We start from the raw sequence: 21,452 nt of genomic DNA on the forward strand, positions 1-21,452 counted from the left end.
TGGGCATGTCCCTCTCCTGGCAGACTAACCTGGGAACCTGTGACCAGGGCACCCTTTGACATCCCCCCCACCCTTTAGGCAGGCTTTGTTTGGGCTGGAACAGAATGCAGTGTACCCTGGAAGCATCATCTGGAGCAGTGGTTCTCAAGGTCTTTTGTACCAGGACCATGTAAACATTGATGGCCAGTCCCAACCCAGTAAATAGTTTAAATAGAAACTTCTCCCTGGCCCTGTCAATGCCCTTCACTCCAAACCTGGTGCCCCCTGCCCCAAGGCCCCCAGCACCACAGTGTGTGGGGCAGGGGGCCTCAAACAGCCCCTTGCAGTCTGGGACTCTGACAGCCTGCAAGAGAAAACCCACCATTTCCCATGATTTTCTTTTAAAGGAGAATCTACTTTTAAAGTTTTTTTGTGACCCTTTTATATATTCTTGTGACCCACTTTTGGATCGCGACCCATGGGTTGAGAAACATTGACCTAGAGCCTCTTGGCCTGATCCCAGAGTGGCAGGCCTGCATGGGGAGAGGAGCCGCCTTCCTGATATGCCTGGCCAGGACCACGCCAGCTATCATGGCCAGCTGTGGCCACCATGCCAAAGCAGGGCACTCACGGAAGGGCCTGTCCAGGAACAGCTCCAGCCCCCTCTGTCTGGAGCGTAGCCACACTCCTGCTGGGGATCCTCCACAGGGATCTCAGGTCATCCCCAGTGGGTGGAGGCCACTTCCCAGACCACCCACCTGCACCCTGCCCTAGGCTGGTGTCCCTGTTGCGCTCAGAAGCCTCTCAGACAGCCCGTTAGGTGGGAGCAGTGGTGGATAGGGATCCTGGGCAGGAGAATCCAGCATTCATACCCAGGCCAGCCTGGTGAGCTTGCGGTGGGCAGCGGGAAGGCCTGGGCAGCTGAGCTGCTGCTCCTGGGAGGCTCCAGCTAGTGGCATCCAGCCCTGTAGAGATGAGCCCACGCCATGGCCAACGGGAGGAGGTGCAAGCTGTCCTGTTAGTGTCTGAATGCTCCCAGCGTCCTTGGGCTGGTTTGGCGCAGGCCACCACCTTCTCCACTAATAAAATGCCTGTCCAGCACCCCGCCTCCCCACCTCAGCCTCCCCCCACCTTGGCCTGACTGTGGAGCGATTGAAGCAGGGATTAGTGCCCTGGCACCGGCGCCCGGAGCTGTTTGCTCAGCACCACACCCGCTGCCAAGAGCTCATTCATTAACGAGCAAACAAATCTTTGTGCTGCACAAATCGCTTTCCTATGGACTTCTTCATTCACAGCACATCCCATGCTGCCCAGTACCCAGCGCGGCTCAGCCAGGAGGGGGCACCAGACAACCAACTACCCTGGCACGGCCTGGGCATGGCCCTGACCTCCTGACCTCTCCTCACCCTGCACACCAGACACCTGGGTTCTAGGCTTAGCTTTGCTCCCACATCTCTGTGCCTCAGTTTCCCCCTGTTTGCTCAGCACATTTGGGTATTATTGACTGATTTTGCTGTTGATCTTTTTTACAGGCAGGATCTTCAGGGTGGAAGAGTGAGACACAGCTGTTTCCAACCCAATCTCAGCATCTGCCACCGTAAGTTGCTCTCTCTAGACTTTCCAAAAAGCCTGTGTGCTGCTAGGTGTCCCCACAGGGCAGCTCTAGGGGGCATCAGGGTGGCTCAATGTCTCCCTCTAGTGGTTGGTTCACAACCAGGGTTAAAAGCCTCCTGTTGTCACCAGTCCATTCAGCTGCTCCTTCAGCCCCAGTGCCAGAGAGGCCTGTGTTTCAGGAGTGGGAGGGGCTGGGGTCCCACCCTTGCTGGCAGCCAATGTGTCCTTGAGCTCTTTACACAGGTGCCAGCACTGCTAGCAACTGCCATGGCACAGGTTGTCCAGTTGTTGGGTAGCTCATGGGAATAGACCTTGGGGCCTTTTATCCCCTGGTCAATGGATGAGTAGTTTCTTTCCAGCCCTTGCATGCAAGGTGAGTTTGGGCTTGGTCTCCGCTTAGTTCCTGTTGCAAAACCTGCCTCTGTGCCAACCTCCAAGCTCAGCACCTGGCTGGTGAATGCCCTGCACCATCCCTGCAGCCAGCCAGGGTCGCCATGTCAGCAAAGGAGCTCGGCTGGGGGGACATGGACCCCCTCCTTCACTGAGGCAGTCAATCCAGTGCCAAGACCATCCCCCACTTCCAGGAGCCAGGCAGCTAGAGACCTGGTGTAAGAGGGGGCAGAGACTCCATGATGGCAGCAGGTGAGGGGCAGGCAGACGATGCCCCCAGGCGTGGGCAGTGTTGTTCTGACTAGAACTATCTGAGCCCAGGAAAGATCAGGGCAACAGCTGTTGGGGGAGGATGTGCCTGTGGGAAGGGTCTCCCTGCTTAGGACTGACGCCCAATCTCTCCCATGAGAGAAAGGGGTACTGGGGCCCATGCTGGCAGGGGTGAAGCATGAAGCAGAAGTGAACCCTTGGCCCTCAGAGCAGGAGCACTCTCCCAGTGTGCTTTTTTCAAGCCATCTGTGATCAGGTCCAGCAAGAGGTGTAGGCAGCAGTGTGAGGGGCTCTTCTCTAGTGTGTGGCCCTGGGATCCCGGTAAAGAGCTCCAGCCAGGCATGGGGTGTCTGAGTCCTTCAGCTCCCCTGCCCCTTGCTCTCCACCCTCAGAAGTCTTTAAGATGTGGCTGAGCCCATGGTAAGACAGACTGGGGGGCTTGGTGGAGGTTAGTGTGGGGTGCTGGATCAGCCTGGCCTGTGCCCGGAGTAGGCTGGCTGCAGCATGCACCCCTGGACCTGTGACCCCCTGCCCACCTCACAGCTTGACCCATGGAGGTTCTCCAGCTGTGGGGCACCCTCTGCCTCAGCCTGCCCAGGGATCACCCAATAGGTCAGGGCCAGCCTGGACATAGTGCACCTGGCTGTGGCACCTCTTTCCCCTGCCACCCAGGGGTTAACACAGCAGTCACACTAATGGAGGGGCTTTCACAGCCTTCAGTGCTGGTTTGTGTAATCTCCTCATGGCAACTGCTTCAGCCTCCCAGCTCCCTTCATGCCACAGCTAGGGCCCTCTTGTTCCCTTGGGGACCCAAGTTTCTTCACAACCAGCTTCTCAGGCACTTGTGAAGCCGGTCATGGAGGGCACTGTACCAGGCTGGCCTTGCAGTGGCATGTCCCCTTGCCAGCATGGGGTGAGGCAGGCCTGGGCAGACCAATGGCAATTCCACTGGCCCCTGTGCATGGAGCAAAGCCTTAAGCACATGGCTACAGCAGGGGTCCTTCTCTGCTTATAGGCCAGAGCTGGCCGCATCTGCCCCCTGCCCTCCAGCAGGGATGCCCCAAGAGCTTCTGAGCTGAGAACCTGCACCAAACACCAAACTTGTCTCGCCCAGAGCCCCCAGGCTGGCCTTGAACCTGTGTCCCTGAGAGTGGAGGGTGGGGCGATGCTTTGAGCATGAGGTCACCAGCCTTCCCTAGCTGTGTTTCTCCCATGCTGAATGCAGTGACTCAGGTGCATGCCTGTGAGAGGAAGGGGGCAACAAGGATTCTTCCCCACTGTTAGCTAGGGGTGGGATGAGGGCCATTTTCCCCATAGGGGCTGTAGCTGGGCTTCCAGAAGAGGCAGGAGACTGGGTGCAAAAAGGGTAAGAAGGGTCTGCTCTGGGACAGCAGGGACCTGTGGAGGGCTGTGGGGATGAAGGGTTCTACAAGTTGGCTGGACCTATTGGTCCTGACGTGGGGACAGGCCTGGCTGATTGGTGTAATGAGGAAACATCCCAATGTCTCTCTGTCTCCATACTCTCCTGCCCCCTTCTCTCTCCCCAGCTCCTCAGAAGGTTTCTCTCCCTTTTAGCTTCAATAGACAAATTCTGCCCTTCCCAGTATACATTTCCATAGGACTCAGTGTGGCACAAGGCCTGCCCTGCTTAATGTCCCAGCCTCCTCCTGTCCCCATTCTCTCCAGCCTTGGGGCCACTAGTGTCCCTAGAGCCAGCTCTGCCCCCTTTCCTCGTGGGGCAGGACATGGGGCTGGAAAGCCACCCCATGGCCCATCACCAGAGGCCAGGATGCCCCTCAGGCCTGGCCACAGGTGCGGGGATTAATTGTCCTGGGAGATGCAGCAACAAAGCAGAGCTCTGCTATTTCAGCTGCTCCACCAGCCACGCCTGGAAGGGGAGGAGGGGGCAGATAGGACCTTCTGTCTCCCAGACCCTCTTGTGACCCTAGCATTGGTCCAGGGTCTAGCCCCCATGTCCTCTCCTACACCATTTGGGATTTCCTGCCCTGAGCTCTGGCTTTCAGGAGGGACACGGGCAGTGTAGGGCTGTGCGTCCCACGCTGCCCCACCCTACTGGAGCAGACTGGGCTAATCCTGTGCAGGGCCCCTCAACTGAGTTAGGGCTTCTCCTGCCAGGTGTCTGGGGTGTGGGGGGGGCGGTGTTTGAAGCCACCACTCCCTCCCTGTGGAGCTGGCGGGAGCTGGTTTTGCAAGACTTGTGTGGGGTTCCATCCTCTCTCTCCCTACCATGCAGCTCCCAGCGCAGTAAATCATGCTGCGTCTCCAGGCCAGGGCCTGCATTCCTCATGCCCTGCCCCAGGCAGCCGCCCTTCTGTGTTGCTGTGGGCTTGGGAGACGGATGCTGTGCCCCACCCCAGAAGTGGTTGCATTTGGGTCCCAGGTGAGCGAACCCTCTGCAGCATTACTGTGTAGCTACCATGGTCCATCCCAGAGCTGGTCGCATTTGGGTACCGGATGAGCAAACGCTGCCCATCGTGTTGTCCAGCTGCCATGTTCCACGCCAGAGGTGGCTGCATGTCAGTGCTGGGGTGAGTTCATAGTGGTATATTTACAGAGCCAGCCCTGATTTCCTCAGTTCCCCTACCCTGTCGCCAGTATTGCCCCCTTGCCTTACGAGCTCACTAGTGCTTCCCCTCCTCTGACAGTCCCCCCCCCCACATCCCCTTGCTCTCTCTCTGTCTCTCCCTCTCGCAAGGAATGGTGGGGGGTGGGGGCAACTTCTGTTTCAGCCTGGCACCCAGCCAGCCTCCAGGGATGCCTCTGGGATCTGTGCTGGCTCAGGGAGCGAGTCGGCTTTCCCCATCGACACTGGATAGCGCTGATCAAATAGCTTTTCTCCAGGGGCCCATGTGCCCAGTGCCCAGCCCAGGTCCCAGGCTGCAGTGGGAGATTTCTATTTATGGGAGGGCTGTGGGGCCTAACAGTTAGAGTGGGATTGGAGGAGGCGGGAGGGAGGGACAGGGAGTCAGGTCTCTCCGGGGTTTTGTTCCCAGCTCTGCGGCCGACCTGTACGCGACCTTGGTAAGCCCTGTCTGTCTCTGCCTCGCTTTTCCATCTCTGTCTTTAGTCTTGGGAGACGAGGGCTGCCTCTTCCTCAGTGTCTGTGCAGCATCTGGTGTGATGTGTTCCCAGCCACTGCCACTACTGTAAAACACCTAGTAGCAATCCAAGCTTTGTAGGCTCAAACGGATGCAGCCAGGCATTCCCACCCACTTGCCTGCTGCCTGCTTTGGGTCACAAAGGGTTACACAGCACATCGGGCTCCATCAAAGAAAGCATTCCTTGTCCAGGGGAGGTTGTTCTCCTCTTTGCCCAGTCCCGCGGCTTCTAAAATTAAACACTGATTGGTCACTGTGGGGCCTGGCTCTACCCAGGTGCTCGGTGCCAGGGGGCCCTGCCAGCTCCTCCACCTGGCTCCCAAACAGTAACTCAATACAAAGCAGCCAGGGCTGCCCAGTCCCACTCATCGGTGGGCTGGCTGCCCCTGCTGCTGGGCGGATCTGTGCCTTTGCAGCCAGCATCCGAGGCAGGCCCTGCCTGTTTAAACCATGCCTGGCCCTGCTCAAGGCCTGGGCCCTGACAGCGGGTGGTTGGACAGATTGGACTGGGTTATAGCTGCCTCAGTCAGAGATTGCTGTGTTAGGTAGAGGGAGCAGAGAGCTGCCAGCAGGGAGACCCATCGCTGGAAGCGTGCAGAGTTCAGAGAGGTGGTAGTGCCCAAAGTGATGGTAGCACCTAGCAAGGTCCACAGCCTCCTGGGTGTTGTACACAGCACACACACACAGAGGCTGCACACGTGTGTGTGTATCCAGAGCCATGGACCATCCAAGCCCCTGTGAGCTTAGAATTAAACATGGGTCATTTGGCTTCTGGGTTCCGTCCTCTGCTCTCCACGTTCAGTGCTGGATAGGCCGTAGTCTCTGTCTTGGTTTCCTGGCCTGCATGACAAGACAGGGCCTCCCCATCCCAGTCAGGAAATAATTGTGCTGTGCACGGTGCTCAGTGGAGGGCACTAAGGACAGGCAGAGGGATCCAGATGGGACCTGCAGACTTACATGCTCCCTGGCCTGTGGCTGTGCCAACGTGATAGGGTGGGGGCTGGCGGTGCATTATGAGTGGCCCCCAACAACTGGCTGTCATTAACTAGCCCAGGGGTGCTCAACTCCTGGCCTGCAGACCAGATCTAGCCCCCAGCACTGTGTCATCCAGCCTGAGGCTGTGACTCTGCATGCTATTGAGTGCAGAGCTCAGTCCCAGCACACAGGGCTGGGCAGAGGCAATGCAGCATCCTATGGTCTCAATCCCCACCTATGAGGCAGGACAGGCAGTGCAGGGCCCCACAGCCCTGATCATAGCACATGGGGCCAAGCAGAGGGTACATGGGGCTCCAAGGCCCTGATCCTGGCACACGGGGCCAGACAGAGGCTATGTAGGGCCCCTATCCTGACACCCAAGGTCCAATCCAGCCTGTAGACTGGCCTCTCACCACTCATTTTGCCCATGTAGCCAAAAGTTTGAGCACCACTGAAGTAGCCTGCTGGCTGTGGAGTCTGGCTCCTCACCTTCCGGCCCCGCCCCACCTCCACAAGCAGAGGGACCTTTGAGGTTTTTCTCCTCACTGCCTGCCACATGCTGCTGCTGTGTGACTCCTGCCCAGCTGCTGTGCTCCCCCCGGCCCTGTAGCAATGCTGCGTGGCTGCTACCTAGCCATGCCATGCTCCACCTCAAGTGGCTGCAGCAGTTCAGGGAGTGAAGCAATCCCTATGCTCAGGAACAATCCTTCAGGGTGAGGGCACGTTGGCGTGACATGGAGGGATCTTCCCCACATGGGTTCCGGGGGGGAGGGGAGGGGCTGCGCCCCACAGCCCACCCACCCGCCACAGGGTGACGGTGGTCAGGCAGGGGTCTGGCTTGTGCAGGCTGGCAAGCCAAGGCACAGTGTGTCTCCAAGGGATGGCACCATTCATTCCTGCTGAGTCACTGCTCCAAAACTGGGGAGACCAGTAGCAAGACACGTCAGCGTCCCAGTGAAAGTGAGTTTGCAGAGCACCCAGGCCCTGTCTCAGAAGGCCTATTACTCACCAGGGCAGCGACGTCTGCTGGGTTCATATGGAGTTCCTGGGGCTTTTCAATACCTGCCCCTCCTCCAAGGGGAACGAGGAATGGGGAAAAAAGAAGAGACAGGCTGCATTTCCCGTCCCCTCTTGCATGATTCCCAGCCCTAGGGCTGGGGAAGGTGCAGGGGCTGTAAGTCTCACCCGAAGTCCATTAGGAAAAGCAGAGTCATCCTATGCCGCAGTCCCTGGCAGGGGTGCCAGCCCCCACCCTCTTGCTGGGCTCTTATGACAGGCAGGGAACACCACTGAGTTCAGCCAAGCTCCCAGTACTGCTCTGGATTTCCCTAAGGACCACCAAGACAGAGGTGCGTCCATTGCAGGGGTGAAGTGTGTGTTTGCAGGGGCTGGGGCTGTAGGAGGCTGTGGCAGTACTGGTTTGGGGGAGACCAGAGCAGATGGCTAGCTCATCCCAGGGCTTTGGGCTGCTTTTGGTCCAACATGTTTCAGGGAGAGGGGCTGAGAGTCAGAACTCCTGGGTTCTTTTCCCATCTCTGACACCATGTGACCACAAACCAGTCACCACCACCCTACGCCTCTGGTTCCCCATCTGAACGATGGCTTATGAGGTCCAGTGAACTCTTTCCAGCCAGCTACTTTAAGATCCTTGGGCCACTTCAAAGATTCCTGCCTACCCTCTGCCTGGACCTGTCAGCTTCCACAGGCCCCGTCCAGCCACTGGCTACTCCTACACCACATCCGCTCAGTGACACTGCCTCTGTAGCCTAGTCCCTAACAGTGCCAGCTCCAGCTGTGGTGCCCCAGTCTGCTCCCTGCAGTTAACTGGTGCGGCCCCAGGCTGATCCCTGGGTTAGCTGCTGCTCTGTGGGCATATGGATTTAAATGCAGGAATTTGTGGGTTTCCCTGAAAAGTGTTGAAGGAGTGTCTTCAAGGGGGATTCAGATCTCCATGCTGCATTCACCCCTGTGGGTAGCTGATGCCTCCATTCCTGCATCATGCATCATGTCCACACCTATTTGATCTCTCACCCCCTCTGCTCAGGCTGGAGCATGTGCAAGGGTTGCTGTGTAGATGGCCATGCTGTTACGTGTCTCCAGCACAGCAGGTCAGTCTCAGGAGTGCACTTCACGTTCAGGGTTAGGAAGGTCTCTGGAGGGCCCAAGGGAATTGACTCCAGTGTCTGGGACCAGCTAGGCTCCAACTCCCATGGGGGTGAGCTTGGCCCTAGCTGTGGAGAAGCTTCATGAGCCAATGGATTGAACAGAGTTAAGCCCAGGCCATCGCTGCTCTCCTGGCCTCAGTGCTCACCTCAGCTGCATCCGAACATGGGTGTGGGGATGCCCTAGGTGCACACTCAGCCTGGGCTGCAAGGTGCCCCAGGGTGGGCAGAGCAAGGCTGTCTGAATACACTGACCCCCTCAGCACCTGCTGGGATTGGCAGGAAGGAAGACAGGAGGTGGACTGGCATCTGTGTTTGGCAAACAGACATGTGTCCGCACCTGCTAACCTGTTTGTGTGCATACAAATACACTTGCCAGCTGGAGTGGCACAGACTCACGCGCATGCACACTCTCTCTATGTCAAGGGTGCTCAACCCCCAGCCCATGAATCTCCCCACAAGTCAGGAAATTGGGTGGCAATTAACTCTGCCATCTCTCCCCTGCTGCCGAACTTCCAAGCGCTGCACAGTAGGGCTGTGCGAGGCTTTGGACTGTGCTTCAGATCCAGAGAGGCTTTGGACACTTCAGCTTCTGAAGCATTGTGTCCAAATCGAAGTGCTGGCTTTATTAGCCTTTCTGAAGCAGTTCGGAGCTTCCTGAAGCTTCTGAACTTTGGAGATCTGGCCATAGGGTATAATGGGGAATCAATGAAATATCTATAACTTTGTTGTTTTTTGTCTGGTTTGGATGAAACTTGCAGGGGTGGTATCCTCTGCTAAGAGCATGAAGCCTGCCAAGTCTCAGGAAGATCGATGCAGGGGTTTGGGGGGAACTGCACCCCAAAGTCTTGAAAGCAAAACTCATGTCATGTGTATGTGTTACACCACAGGGGGGTGAACACTGCAGGGATGGTAGCCCATGGTGAGGCCACAAAACCTGCCAAGTTTCAGAAAGATAGTAGGTGCAGGGGTTTGGGGGAACTGCACCTCAAGCTGCTGACAGGCAAAATTTGTGACATGGGTGACACTGCGTGTGTTAAGGCACAGTGGGAGGAAAGCTGCAGGCCTGCTAGCCCCTGCTGAGGCCACAAAGCCTGCCAGCTGTCAATGAGATAGGCACAGGGGGGTTCTGGGGCCCTTTACCCCTAGATGCTGACTGACAAACTCATGACATGGGTGCTTGTGCAACTGACTGTGTCCCTCATGGGGCAGTTGATTGTATTGATTATTTCCTCTCCTTAGTCTGTGGTTTTGTAGGCGTTAATCCATGCTCATTATGTACTGTGTATGAGCTGGTCCCTGAGTGAATCATGATTAATTGGTAACTGGTAACACAGTAGCTTAGCAGCCAGGCCTGCAGCAGTCTTCCCCACGACCCTCTGTGCCCCAAGACAGACACAGTTGCACAAGCATCCATGTCACAAGTTTTGCTTGTCTGCAGCTTGAGGTGCAGTGCCCCCCCAAACCCCTGCACCTATCACCTTGAAACTTGGCAGGCTTTGTGGCCTCACCAGGGGCCACCCCCAGTGCAGTTTTCACCCCCCTGTGGTGTAACACATACACATGACATGAGTTTTGCTTTCAAGAATTTGGGGTGCATTTCCTCCCAAACCCCTGCATCGATCTTCCTGAGACTTGGCAGGCTTCATGCTCTCAGCAGAGGCTACAACCCCTGCAAGTTTCATCCAAATCAGACAAAAACAACAGAGTTATAGATATTTCATTGATTCCCCATTATACCCTATGGTCGGATTTCCAAGGCGGCTCTGAAGCTTTGGAGCTGCTTTGGCCGAATCGACGCAGGAACCCGGTCTGGAGCTCCAGATCGGATCCCTGGCATCCAAAGCGGCCGGATCCAAAGCTGGATCGAATAGCTGCCTACTCGCACGAGCCTCTGCACAGACGAATAAGGCCTGGATTGGGCAGTTGCCATGCAGCCAGATTGGGGCTGGGTCTTTGCTACACAGCTAGACTGGGCCCCAGCCACACCTGCCCTGCATGCCAAATCAGGCCCTCCATTTAGATTGAGCCCATAGATGGACCTGGTACTGCCCATTCATCCTGTGTTTTTAAGCCTTCCTCAGAGCCATTGGGTGTTGGCTGCAGCCGAGCCTGGGGATTTTGAGTGGAGTGTGCTGGTGCTGCTGGTGGGACTTAAAGCCAGAGGTTCCTGGCTAGAGGGTCTGCCCTTCCACTCCGGGTCACACCAATTGCTATAGGGTCAGGAAGGAATTTTACTGCATGGTCAGATGAGTACAGACTGAGGGTTTTTGCCTTCCTCTGTAGCAGGGGGGCATGACCTGCTACCCGGGATCTCTTGAGTGTATATCAATAATCTTTTACAGGAGCAGGATGTTGGCTGCCATTGTTCCCCTGATTTACCTGGGACAGGTTAGGGTGTTATGTCTTGTGTTGTCAGGGTTGACGGTAGTTTTACAAAGAGTAGATTATGGATTTGTACAGGATGGTTTGGATAGGGACGATCCTGCGTCAGGCAGGGGTTTGGACTAGATGACCTCTGGAGGTCCCTTCCAGCCCTGCTCCTCTGTGATTCTATGAAAAGTTTGGGCAGCACTGCTCTGCACATTTGACACAAGGGTGTTAGTTAACCCTTGCGTGTAGAGAAGTCAGCATTGTTGCCTTAGTTGTCCAGATAGGGAGACTGAGGTATGGGGAAAGATTTGACTGAATTCACTCACCAGGCCAGTGGCCACACTGGGGACAGAACCCAGGTGCCCTGACTTCCAGCCATGTCTTCCCTAACCAAGTTCTCATTCCACTCCCGGAGCCGGGGATGGAACCCAGGAGGCCTGGCTCGCTTGCAGCCCCTGGGCAGCTGCCAACAGTCAGAGTACTGGGAAGCTATCGGCCTCAGGATAGAGTGGGCCATGCCCTATCCTCTTTGCTTATTTCCAGCTGATCGGGCTGCCTCCGTCCTCCTGGCAGGGTTCACTGTGGGGCATCCATCGGCACCCTTCCTCTCAGGCTATAGAGATACATCATCTTCCTCTGAAGGGGGTGGGGGGGTGCTGAGAACCCGCCTAGCCCTGGCTGCTTCCCAGGGAATTCCCCTGGGCAAGGCCATGTCCTTAGGCCACCCCATCCTGCCTGGGCCCTGGGGAGCATACAGCACAGGAGAGGCCAGGGGAGGTCAGCCCTGCAGGGAGGCACCGTGCCAAGGGGTGCTCTAGCCACAGCAGATGCTTCCCCTGCCATGGCTGCTTCATTCCGCTTTGAATGATCATGCTCATCTGGGAAGCTGTGCTATGCTCCTGGGAGCAAGGGTGGCCCAGATTGACTGAGGTCCAGCAGCAGAGACAGAACATGCTGGGATCTGCTTGCCCAAGGAGGTATATGCCCTGGGGTGCCTGGATCATGCCAGCCCCAAACTCTCCTCAACCTGCCAGTCCTCCAGGCTGCACTGCGAGTCACCTATGCTCTGTGCTGCCTCTGGTAGGGCCAGTGACGGAGCTGCCCCCCTTCTCCAGACCAACGAGGATGAGTCCTCTGGGAGGATTTGTTATGTAGCAAGGAAGAGCAGAATGCTCCCTTTCCCTCGGGGCTCCTGGCTGACATGCCCTGGGCTGGTGACTACATCAGGGGCCTGAGATCCAGGATTCCTGAGTTCTCTTCCTGGCTTGCTAAGCAAGTCCCTTCCCCTCTCTGTGCCTCGCTATCCCATCTGGCCATGGTGGGAGGCAAGCCCTGCCCATGACCCTGGGGCAGTGCTACTTTCTCTCCCTTCCTGCCTGCCCTTGTTTCCTGTTCCTTCAGCCCAGAGCCAGGTGACCCCCTGGTGGGTGCTTCTCTTACCCAGTGTTGGCTCTCTTGCTTGTGCCTTTTTGTTAGAATGAGAGGTCTGGACACTTGGACACGAGGTCCCTGTATGTCCCAGAGACTCCCACACACACCTCTTCTTTTCCGTAGGGCCCCAGGACACCAGCTTTGTGGCCTTTTCTGCTCTGGGTCTCTGCCAAGACTTCCAGTGGTAGGGGGTGTCTGGGGCATAGTGGGAAGTGCAGGCACCTGCAAAGTGAGCTGAGACTTGCCAGGCTTATCACACACGGGAGTGGAGAGGCAGGGAATGGAACTGGGTGGGGCCTGATCAGACCTGGAGGCCTGAAGTGTCCATGCCCCAGCCTCTGTAGCCCCCTGGTTGTGCTGTGCTGACAGATGTGGGAGCCCAGGGGCTAGGGATTTACCAGGGCTCTGGGAATTTGCACAGTGTTTCCCCCAGCTCTGGACAGATCATGCTTCCCTGCACATGCCCCCTCTGTCCCACTTACCCACAGAGCCTCCCGTCCCCCGACCTTCCAAGGGAGGGGTTGCCCCTTACCCCACTTGAATGGTGAAGCCCACCCCAGCTGTTCCCAGTGTCCCTGCCAGGCTTCTGCATTTTAGTATTGGGGGGGCAGTCAGCCGCATTGCATACAGCAATCACATGGAACACCCCCCATGTGTGCACACACCTGCACTCTTGCTAACATGCACCTAAGTGTGCACAGGTACCCTATACCTTGCTGCAGAGAGCCTTGTGCTGTGTGGGGGGCACCCCCCCAGCACATCTCTGCCAAGTCTGGCACATGGCCCCGCTCCTTCTTACAAACAAACCCACTCTGGGTCTTACACCAGCTCCTCACACCCTCACGCAAACTCCTACATGCCCCTGCCTGCTCACACCCATCCATGTACCTACGTGTGCTTGTGCAAGTCTTGCACTCAGTGGTACAAGCTGAGCCAGAGACGAACCTACTGATCACACGCCGTCTCCCCTGCCCAGTGGTTCTACCCAGGCCCTGCTGCCTATCATCCTGGGGGTGGGGGCACAAATCTGGGGTGCTCCATCTCAAACCCCCTCCAACCAGACATCCCACTTTGTCCCAGCAGGGCTGGCAGGCACAGAGCAGAGTGACTTGTGTCCCGGCCACTTCTCCATTGTGCCATCGCAAGGCAGGGAACGCTTCTGAGCCTCTTGTCCTCAGTTCACCCCTGGAGCGCGCGATTGTTCCCACACGTGTGGTATGTGCAGAGCCATCATGCACCGTGCAGAGACCCCTGCCATGCGTAAGCCCCGCCAGGGGTCACCCGAGGACACAGCCCATTCTCTCCCCCCCTGCATCCCCTACACTTCCTGCCTCTGGGGGGCCCCGCGGGGACCCCGCGTCGCCGCAGCCCTTTGATGCGCTCGCTTAGCTTGGCCCTGTGCCAGAGCTTTTGCAGAAATCCTTAAGTTTGAGGGGGGGCCTGGACAGGGAGGGAGAGGGGGGTGCACAGGGAAGGGGGAGGAGCCATGCCCTGCGCCAGGCTATGAGAAGGGAGCCCAGCTGCTTCCTAACCTCGAGGTAACCTCAGTTGCTTTCCAGCACGCCAAGAAGGGAAAGGAGGGGCGCCTGGCTCAGACCCACCAGCCCCAGGGAAGGGCAGAGGCAGCAGTTTGGGGGGGCAGTTGGTTCTGCCCTGTCCCATTTATGTGCTAAATGGGGTCATGTCAGTCCAAGGGGGAGAGGGTTGGATGGACTCTTTGGAGCTCCTGTCCTTCACATTGTGGCTCTGTGGCCCCTTCCTGCCCCAAGGGTGACCCACAGCCCCACTTCCCCCCACACCTCTTTAATGAAGGGACTTGGCCCCATGCTGGCCAGAGGGGAGTCAGTGGGCCTGTGTGTGGCACAAATGCCTCTCCCCAGGAGTTGTCCACAGCTCTTTGCTTACAGGAGGACATGAGCTGGGGGCCCTTAGAGCCTGCCCTGCCCTTCTCACAGAGCAGGGCAGGAGCCCTGGTAGGGGGTGGGAGTGGGGGGCAGCTCTGAGGGGCAAGAGCCCCAACACAGCTCAGTGCCTGGGAGTCTTCCACCACTTCTGAGCAGGAAAATGGTCCCCTCCCAAGGTGGAGGGTTCTTCCTCTGTCCCTGCAGCCCCCGTTTCAAGGCTGTGCCTGCTCTGTTTGTTTCCATAGGGCCTGTTGCACAGGCTGGGCCCAGAGGGATCGGCACCCCTTTCCATCGGCTGCTCCTGCCCCCCGGGATGCTCTGTGCCAGCTGGTGCTGAGGCGGGCACCATGGGGAGTGCATTGTAACTCCTCCCCATCCCGCCGTCCCCCCAAATCCCGGACCCACATCTGCCGTGGCGACCGCGGCGCAAAGCAGCTGGGGGCGGAGCCCACCTCGGTCTCTCCTGATTGGTCCTGGATGGAATTGCGGTGAATGGAACAGAAGCCCAGCACCCTGGACTCGCAGTCGGAGCCAGAGGACACCCGGTAAGAGCTGTGGGGAGCCCCTGCCCAGGCCGCCAGAAACCCCCTTCCTGTGCTCTCTGCACCCTTACGGCCCAGGGCAGCCCTGCAGTCATGATTTGGCCTGGTCTAAGATGTCAGTCTTTGAAAGAGATAACAACCTACTATCGCTGCTTGCCCAGGTTGCATGGAAGAAACCCTGTGCTGCGGATGGCATGGTTCCGGGTTTGAATGCTACTGGCGCCTCGTGGCAGAGTCGAGCTCACCTGTCTTTCATGATGATTTCCATTTGGGAGACTACCGTGACCGATGTTGAATTTGTGTTTGAGGGAGCTGGTAGCTTCGGGTTGGGGTGTGTTCAAAGTGTGATCTCTTGGGGGTGTGGCTGGCTCAGCTCACCATGGGGAGAGAGGCTGTCTGTTCCATACCCATTGCTCTGGGGGTCCCATACTAACTACTTGCCTTTTTTTTGGGCCTGGGGGACTCTAAATGGAGGGCTGTTAATGTGCTCTGTGCGCAGTTCAGCATTGGCTGTCACTCCTAAGCAGGGCCGCCACAGGGACGGTGGGTTGTGTGAGCACATGCCAGAGTCTGAGTGTGCATGGACCATGAGCACATACGATCATAAACGCATGTACAAGGGAGCGTGAACACATGTGTGAGAAGGCTCATGTGAAAGATTTCTCCAGATCTGTGTGGTGGCAGGCTAGAATTGGGTCTGGAGAGATGTGAGATGCCAGCCCTGCCCATTGCCAACGTGCCAACGAGACCTATTTCCCACTCTGCCCATCCAGGCAGGGCTAGGGTGAACAGGAGGGAGAGCAGGATGATAATGACCCCATTCTTTGACCCTGGCAGGGCCTGGGCCCTACTGGGTTGAGGGGCATGGCAGGTGTCCCTGGCAGGCAGACAGGCAATCGGCCCCCACTGCTGCTCATGCCGTAGCCATGTGTTTGCACAGCCTCTCACTCCCAGAGTTTCCTGGCATCAGGCTCTGGCATGGGTGCCCGCCCCATGCCTGGCACTGGAATTTAGGCAGCCATGCCTGGGGTGGCATCCAGGCAGCCAGAGGGAAGGGCAGGATAGAAAGCCCCTCCTGTGAGATCATGGTGCTTTGAAGGAAAATCCATACACCATGGGTACATGTGGAGGGCAGGGGGGTGTCTGCCTTGGGGTCCTTTCTCTACCCCACTCCCTAAGCAGCTCAGCCAGGCATCTCCCACACCCCTGGCACTGCAGTGGGTCCAGGGTTCTGAGCCCAGGCCATCAGGGGGACAGAATAGGGAGACAGCTCCCAGGGGCTGGGCCATAGCAAGGTCAGCCCTAGGTACAGCACACCTCAGCCAAAGGCAGTGGCATGTTGGCACCTGCTACCCTGCTGTGGGACCCAGTAGAGGGTGCTGGATGGCAGGTGGGGGTACTCAGTAAGGTTGTCAAGCTGGGTGGGAGTAACATGCTGCAGAGAACAAGGTGAGGGGCCCTGTTGGGGGCACCAGGGTGCAGGATAGGTGGGAGTGACAGCAGGGACCTCAGTAGGGGGCACTGTGCTTCAAGGGCAGTGCATTGTGCTAGCAGAGGGTGTTCGGTAGGGGGCACTGCCATGGAGTGCTCTGGCAGGGGGGCACTTCCGGTGGGCACTGTGGTTCAGTGGGCAAGGCAGGGGCTTTGTAGGGGTGCTGTAGAGCAGAGGCAGGGCACAGGGGCTGCATGGGGCACTGCACTGCAGGGCGGTGCCAGCTGTGAGCCAGGCTGCAAACCTGAGGTGGTGCCCCCTTGTGGTCAGTCAAGATGCCTGAGAACTCTCCCCAGGAGTTGGGCATTAAAACCTCATCCCCTGGGCAGATTCCCTGAATGCCTCCCATCCCTATAGTTTCCATTGGAAATGGGATCCTCCATCCCCTCCCATCCTAAAGTGACTGCTCAAGGGTGTTACTGTGTGACCCCAGAACAGCCACTGTGCCCCACCCCAGGGCCTGCTTTATCAGTGGGGTGGTGGGGAAGGCAATTCCTGGGCCCAAAGATCTTTGGAGCAGTAACTGTTTCAGACCCCCTCTATCTCAGCCTAAAGGCCACAGGGTCAAATCCTCCCTGGTCCCCATGAATGGGCAGATTAGACAGTACCATAGAGCTCAGCATGTGGAGTGGGCTTGGGGTGCAGGAGAGGGGAGTGACAACCCTGTACCCCAGTCCTTGGGCAATTCCCCCCAGCCCCTGCTCCCTATTAGCCAGCAGCTGAACCCTCCCAAGATGGAGCAAATGGCAGCAGGGTCCCCCCCCCCATATACCCTGCTTTGGTTTCCCAACCACCCTGTACTACCTGGAGATGGAATCACTTGTGTGTGTTATCATCTCTCCCTCCAGTAGGACTTTCCTGGGGTACAGGGTTCAGGAGCATTTGCTATGTCTTTTGATCAGCACCCCCTGGGAGCCCATGTGTGGGGCATACTCCTAAGGAGCCCAGCAGTTTGCCAGGGGGAGGATTCATTTGTGCAAGGGGGTGTGTCTGCAAGCATGCCATAGTATGTGGGCAGGTGAGGGCATCCAAGCTGGCTCACGTGCCCCATGTTGTTCGAGTTGTACTTTCAATTTTGCTGCTCAGTGGCCCGCTTGCTCTCATCAAGCTGCTCTTTGAAGTCTTGGCTCTGAAGGGCTGGCAGGAAGGCCTGAAAAAACAGACACGTGTATGTGTATGTGTGTGTGCGCGTGCGCGCATGCGTGCATGCATATGTACATCCAGCCTCCTCAGCATCACGTGAATTCACAGTGCAGAACTGCAGCAGCCTGCCCTTCCTTAACTGCTGAAGGAAAGAAAAATGCACACACCACACCTGCAGGTGTGCACCAGAGACATGCATGGACACCCACAGACATATATATGCATGCCCCCATAATCACGGCCTTGTGCACAGACGTGCACATGCATGAACTGTAGCTCGTGCTCTCTGCTCATGGCTGTCATCAAGTGCTTCCGTATCCTCCAGCCTGAGGCACTGTCCTCCTCTCTACCCACATCACCTCTTGTGCCACTGTGGCAGGGTCCCTACAGTGTGGGGAGGGACCCTCTTGTTCAAGAAGCCTGTGGGAAAGGAAGTTTCCAGCTTTGCTGGTGCCATAATGCTGCCCTCTCCTAGTGTTCCCTGCCTTGGGAAACAGCAGTGGCCAGGGTCTTCCTACAGAGAGGAAGTGGAGGCAGGGAGGAGGGGCGGCCTCACTGCTGGCCCACGCTAGGTTGCAGAAGCTGAGAGCTGAACCCAGGTGTCCTGGTTCCAGCTTGCCGGCAGGAGTCACACACCTGTGATTAGTGCACCTGGCCACCAGGTGGCAGTGCTGCTCCATGGAAACCCAACACAGGGGCACTTACCTGGGGGAGGAAGGGGAGTACTTATGTGGAGGAGGGGGGCATGCAGCAAGTGCATGCCCGCCTGGGTCACCCTTAGGCTTGCAGGGGACCCAGGCCATGCCCGAAGGGCTGGGAGAGCAAGGCTGGGGCAGTCCAGGAGGTGAGGAATGGGGGCAGGAGGTCCTGGGATTTTCTTACACCTGTATTGCTCCAAGTTTTTTCCTGTGAGAGCCAGCTTGGAGTGAGGAATCTACTAACCGTCCCACAAGGCTCGGGCCCTGGGGCACTGGGAGCAGGGAGGATGTGGCAGCAAAGGATCTTGGTGTGTAGGGCATGAGTTGTGCTTGTCCCCTGCTGCCAGGGCACAGCTGGGGCACAGCCTGAGGATACACAGCGTGGGAGTCCCTTCCCCACTGCACCCCAGTCACAAGCCTGCCAGATAGGCACATGAAGAGGGCTGCACACAGGGTGTACAGTGCATGGATCCACATGCACCACAGATACCTTCACAGCCCTCACACTGATATATGCAGAGCACAGATACACACATGTGGACAAATGTACCCCAGACACATACACACAGCCCTTATGCAGAGGTACCTAGATGGATCCACACACACACCATAGACAGGCACAGAAACCCATATACCCCAAACACACACACAGCCCTTGTGCATACATGCATACAGACACATGCACATGACAGACACACAGCTGTCATGCAGATATGCTCACACACATCTGTATACACTCAGCCCTCATGCAGGCACTCGCACACCACAGCACAGTCCTATACACATGCATGCACACACACTTCTCTCATGCAGAAGCGCGCGCACACACACACACACAGCCCTTACACAGATGCACACATGCATACTCCAGAGTTCTCACCTTGACACACCCCACACTCCTGTGCAAACACTGATACATCTTACAGACCCACCACACATGGCACCTCACATAGCCCACCTCACTAAATACATCCCTGTCTAGAGAGCTGCCTTCACCTGGGAGCAGAACATACCCATGGCAGCCACCACAGTTCAAGACCCCCTCACAGACAGTGCCCTAACTTCCTCAGCACAGCCAGATAACCCTAAGCTCAACCGTAGACTGCAGACGTGCCAGCCTGACTCCCCATCCACCGCTCCCTGACTCACCCAGCCCCTGGGGTGAAGCAATAGGAGAAGATTTTCCAGTTTGGGGCTGGCTGGGTAACGGCTGACGTGCCGACTGTGGCCTGGGGTAGGGGCTGTGTCTGGGGTGCTGATGTCCCAAGAAGTGCCCCAGCTTTGACCTTTTGTTCCCACTGTTTTGCCGGCAGGATGGTTCCTGCTGTGTGCACTGTTTCCGTCAGCTCCCTGCCAGCCCTGGGGCTGTGGGGGTGGGGCTGGGGGCTTGATGGCACAGGAGAAGGTGGTTCCTGTGTCCAGAAGGGTAGGACCAGCCTCCCATATGGTCTCCCTGGCTCCTGTAGCCATGGCTCTCCCTGCTAAGGCTGCAGACCAGGGGCTGGTCATGCTGCAGGGCTCTGGCTCGAGGTAGTCAGGCCTCCTGGCAGCCCCAGGCAGGGTAGGCTAGACTGGGTCCAGCTTCACCCAGCCAGGCTGTTCCCAGCTGGGGGCATCTCTGCTCCGACCTCTGGGCCCTGACACTGGTCCCAGCTGAGCCTGCTGTGTCCTGGGTGTCTTTGACCTGGTCGTGCCAGGTTGGGGTTCCATGCCGGGAATCTCTGCCCTGCGCCACCCCAGGGGCTCTGAGCTGGGCACTCCAGCCTCACAGCCATGGCCCCTTCCCCATGCTCCTGCTTACCTCACTGTTAAGCTCATGCAATTGCATGTTCACACACACTTGTTCACTTGCACATTTGCATCCTCTTGCACATGCTCAGTGCTCATGCTGTCATGTTTGTCTGCATATGTTTGCTCAAACACTCCTGCTCACACCCTTGTCCATACGTTTTTGTACAGGGTGCCTCATGTTCATTGTATACTCACTTCTGGCATACTCACGCTCTCTCATGCTCACTTGGGGATCAGCTCCACAGACCTGTCACAGTCCATCTCTCCCTGTGGCCTGCATGTTTGGGCTGTGCGTCTTGCTCACTCATGGGACTGGCATATGGGAAGGGTGCCCTCCTGGCTGGGCAGGTGCCAGTGTGTGTGACCGGCAGTGGCACCTGACAGTTGCTTCTTCACGCTGCCCAGCCTGAAGAGGCCCAGGCACCCCTCACCATGGCTTAGTCTGGAGAAGAAGCAGCGGGCCCTGTGGCTTATTGCTGCCGTGAGTGCTCACTGGGGACAAGGAAAGGAGCACGGACCTGGGAGGGCCCTACAGAGGCCAGGCCCCTGCCCTCGCCAGCACCCAGGACTCCTGGGCTTGGTCAGCTGCTGTGGGAGGGGTGTGGGGTCTAGTGGTTTGGGAAAGAGTTGGACACCTGGACTCCTAGGTTCTTTCAGCACCTCTGGGAGGGGTGTGGTATCTAGTGCACTGGACTCCTGGGTTTTCTCCTGGCTCTTGCCCTGCCTTGCTGGGTGACCTTGAGTGATCTCCATACCCCCAGATGCCCTGGGATCAGGCTGTTTCTCTCTCTGGCAGCAATATGCCCTGTTTAGAAACCCCCTCCCCCCAGTACGACCTCTGGAGCTCCCCACAAGGGCCCCGTGCCCCTGTCCACCCCGGCCCAGCTGGTAAACAGCCTGCATAAACACAGCCAGGCTCTATTTTGGGCAGATTCCCCAGGGGCTCACGTGCCCACAGGGAGGGACCCGAGGTTGGCAGGGCGCTGGTGATAGGGGTGACCCTGGGGTCTGGGCCCTGCCTCAGGGAGCTCCTCTGGGGTGGATATAGGTCCAGGCAGGGCATGGGCTGCCCAGGCCGCTCTCCCGGCGGGAGGGTGCTCAATACTGTCTGTGCCCATCGCCCCATGCTGCTTTCCCCAGGCTTGGGTGCTCTGTGCCGTGCAGAGGGCTGGCGGGCTGGAGAGCCCCTCCATACCACACGTGCTCTGCGCTGGGCACAGCCTGTCCCCGCACTGCGGCACTGGCTGAGCAGCCAAGGTTCAGGTGGAGTCGGCCCTGCTGGCAGGCAGCCAGGCTGTGCAGAGCCTCGGCGCCCCTTGGCCTTGCGCCCAGGAGCTGTCTGGGACAGCAAGTGCTGTCAGCACCAGACATGGTGGGGGAGGAAGGTGGGGGGCTCCCAAGCTCTTCCACAGGCTGCTCCCACATCATCTCCAGGATGACAACAGGCTGCTCAGGTCAAGATCCCATGGCCGGGCATCTGTGCAGGCCCCCACAGCCTGGGGAAGGGGCGGGGACGCTGCTGGGCCTGGCACTACTGGGTTTCTGTAGGGTCCATAGGGAAGGTTGGTG

The 21,452-nt window shown here is 57.8% G+C and overlaps 1 protein-coding gene across 1 annotated transcript in view; it reads left to right on the forward strand.

Annotated features, from left to right (window-relative positions):
• Positions 1 to 1,509: 1,509 nt before the first annotated feature.
• Positions 1,510 to 21,452, forward strand: part of THRA (thyroid hormone receptor, alpha) — a 37,025-nt gene continuing 17,082 nt past the window's right edge. The window contains exons 1-2 of the mRNA XM_019550336.1: positions 1,510 to 1,576; positions 14,463 to 14,762. Coding sequence (XP_019405881.1) covers positions 14,710 to 14,762 — 53 coding nt within the window. The 5' untranslated portion in view covers positions 1,510 to 1,576; positions 14,463 to 14,709. The remainder of the gene's footprint in view (positions 1,577 to 14,462; positions 14,763 to 21,452) is intronic.

This window comes from Crocodylus porosus, unplaced genomic scaffold, assembly GCF_001723895.1.
Source record: "Crocodylus porosus isolate Cpor-Errol unplaced genomic scaffold, CroPor_comp1, whole genome shotgun sequence".
Lineage (NCBI taxonomy): Eukaryota > Metazoa > Chordata > Crocodylia > Crocodylidae > Crocodylus > Crocodylus porosus.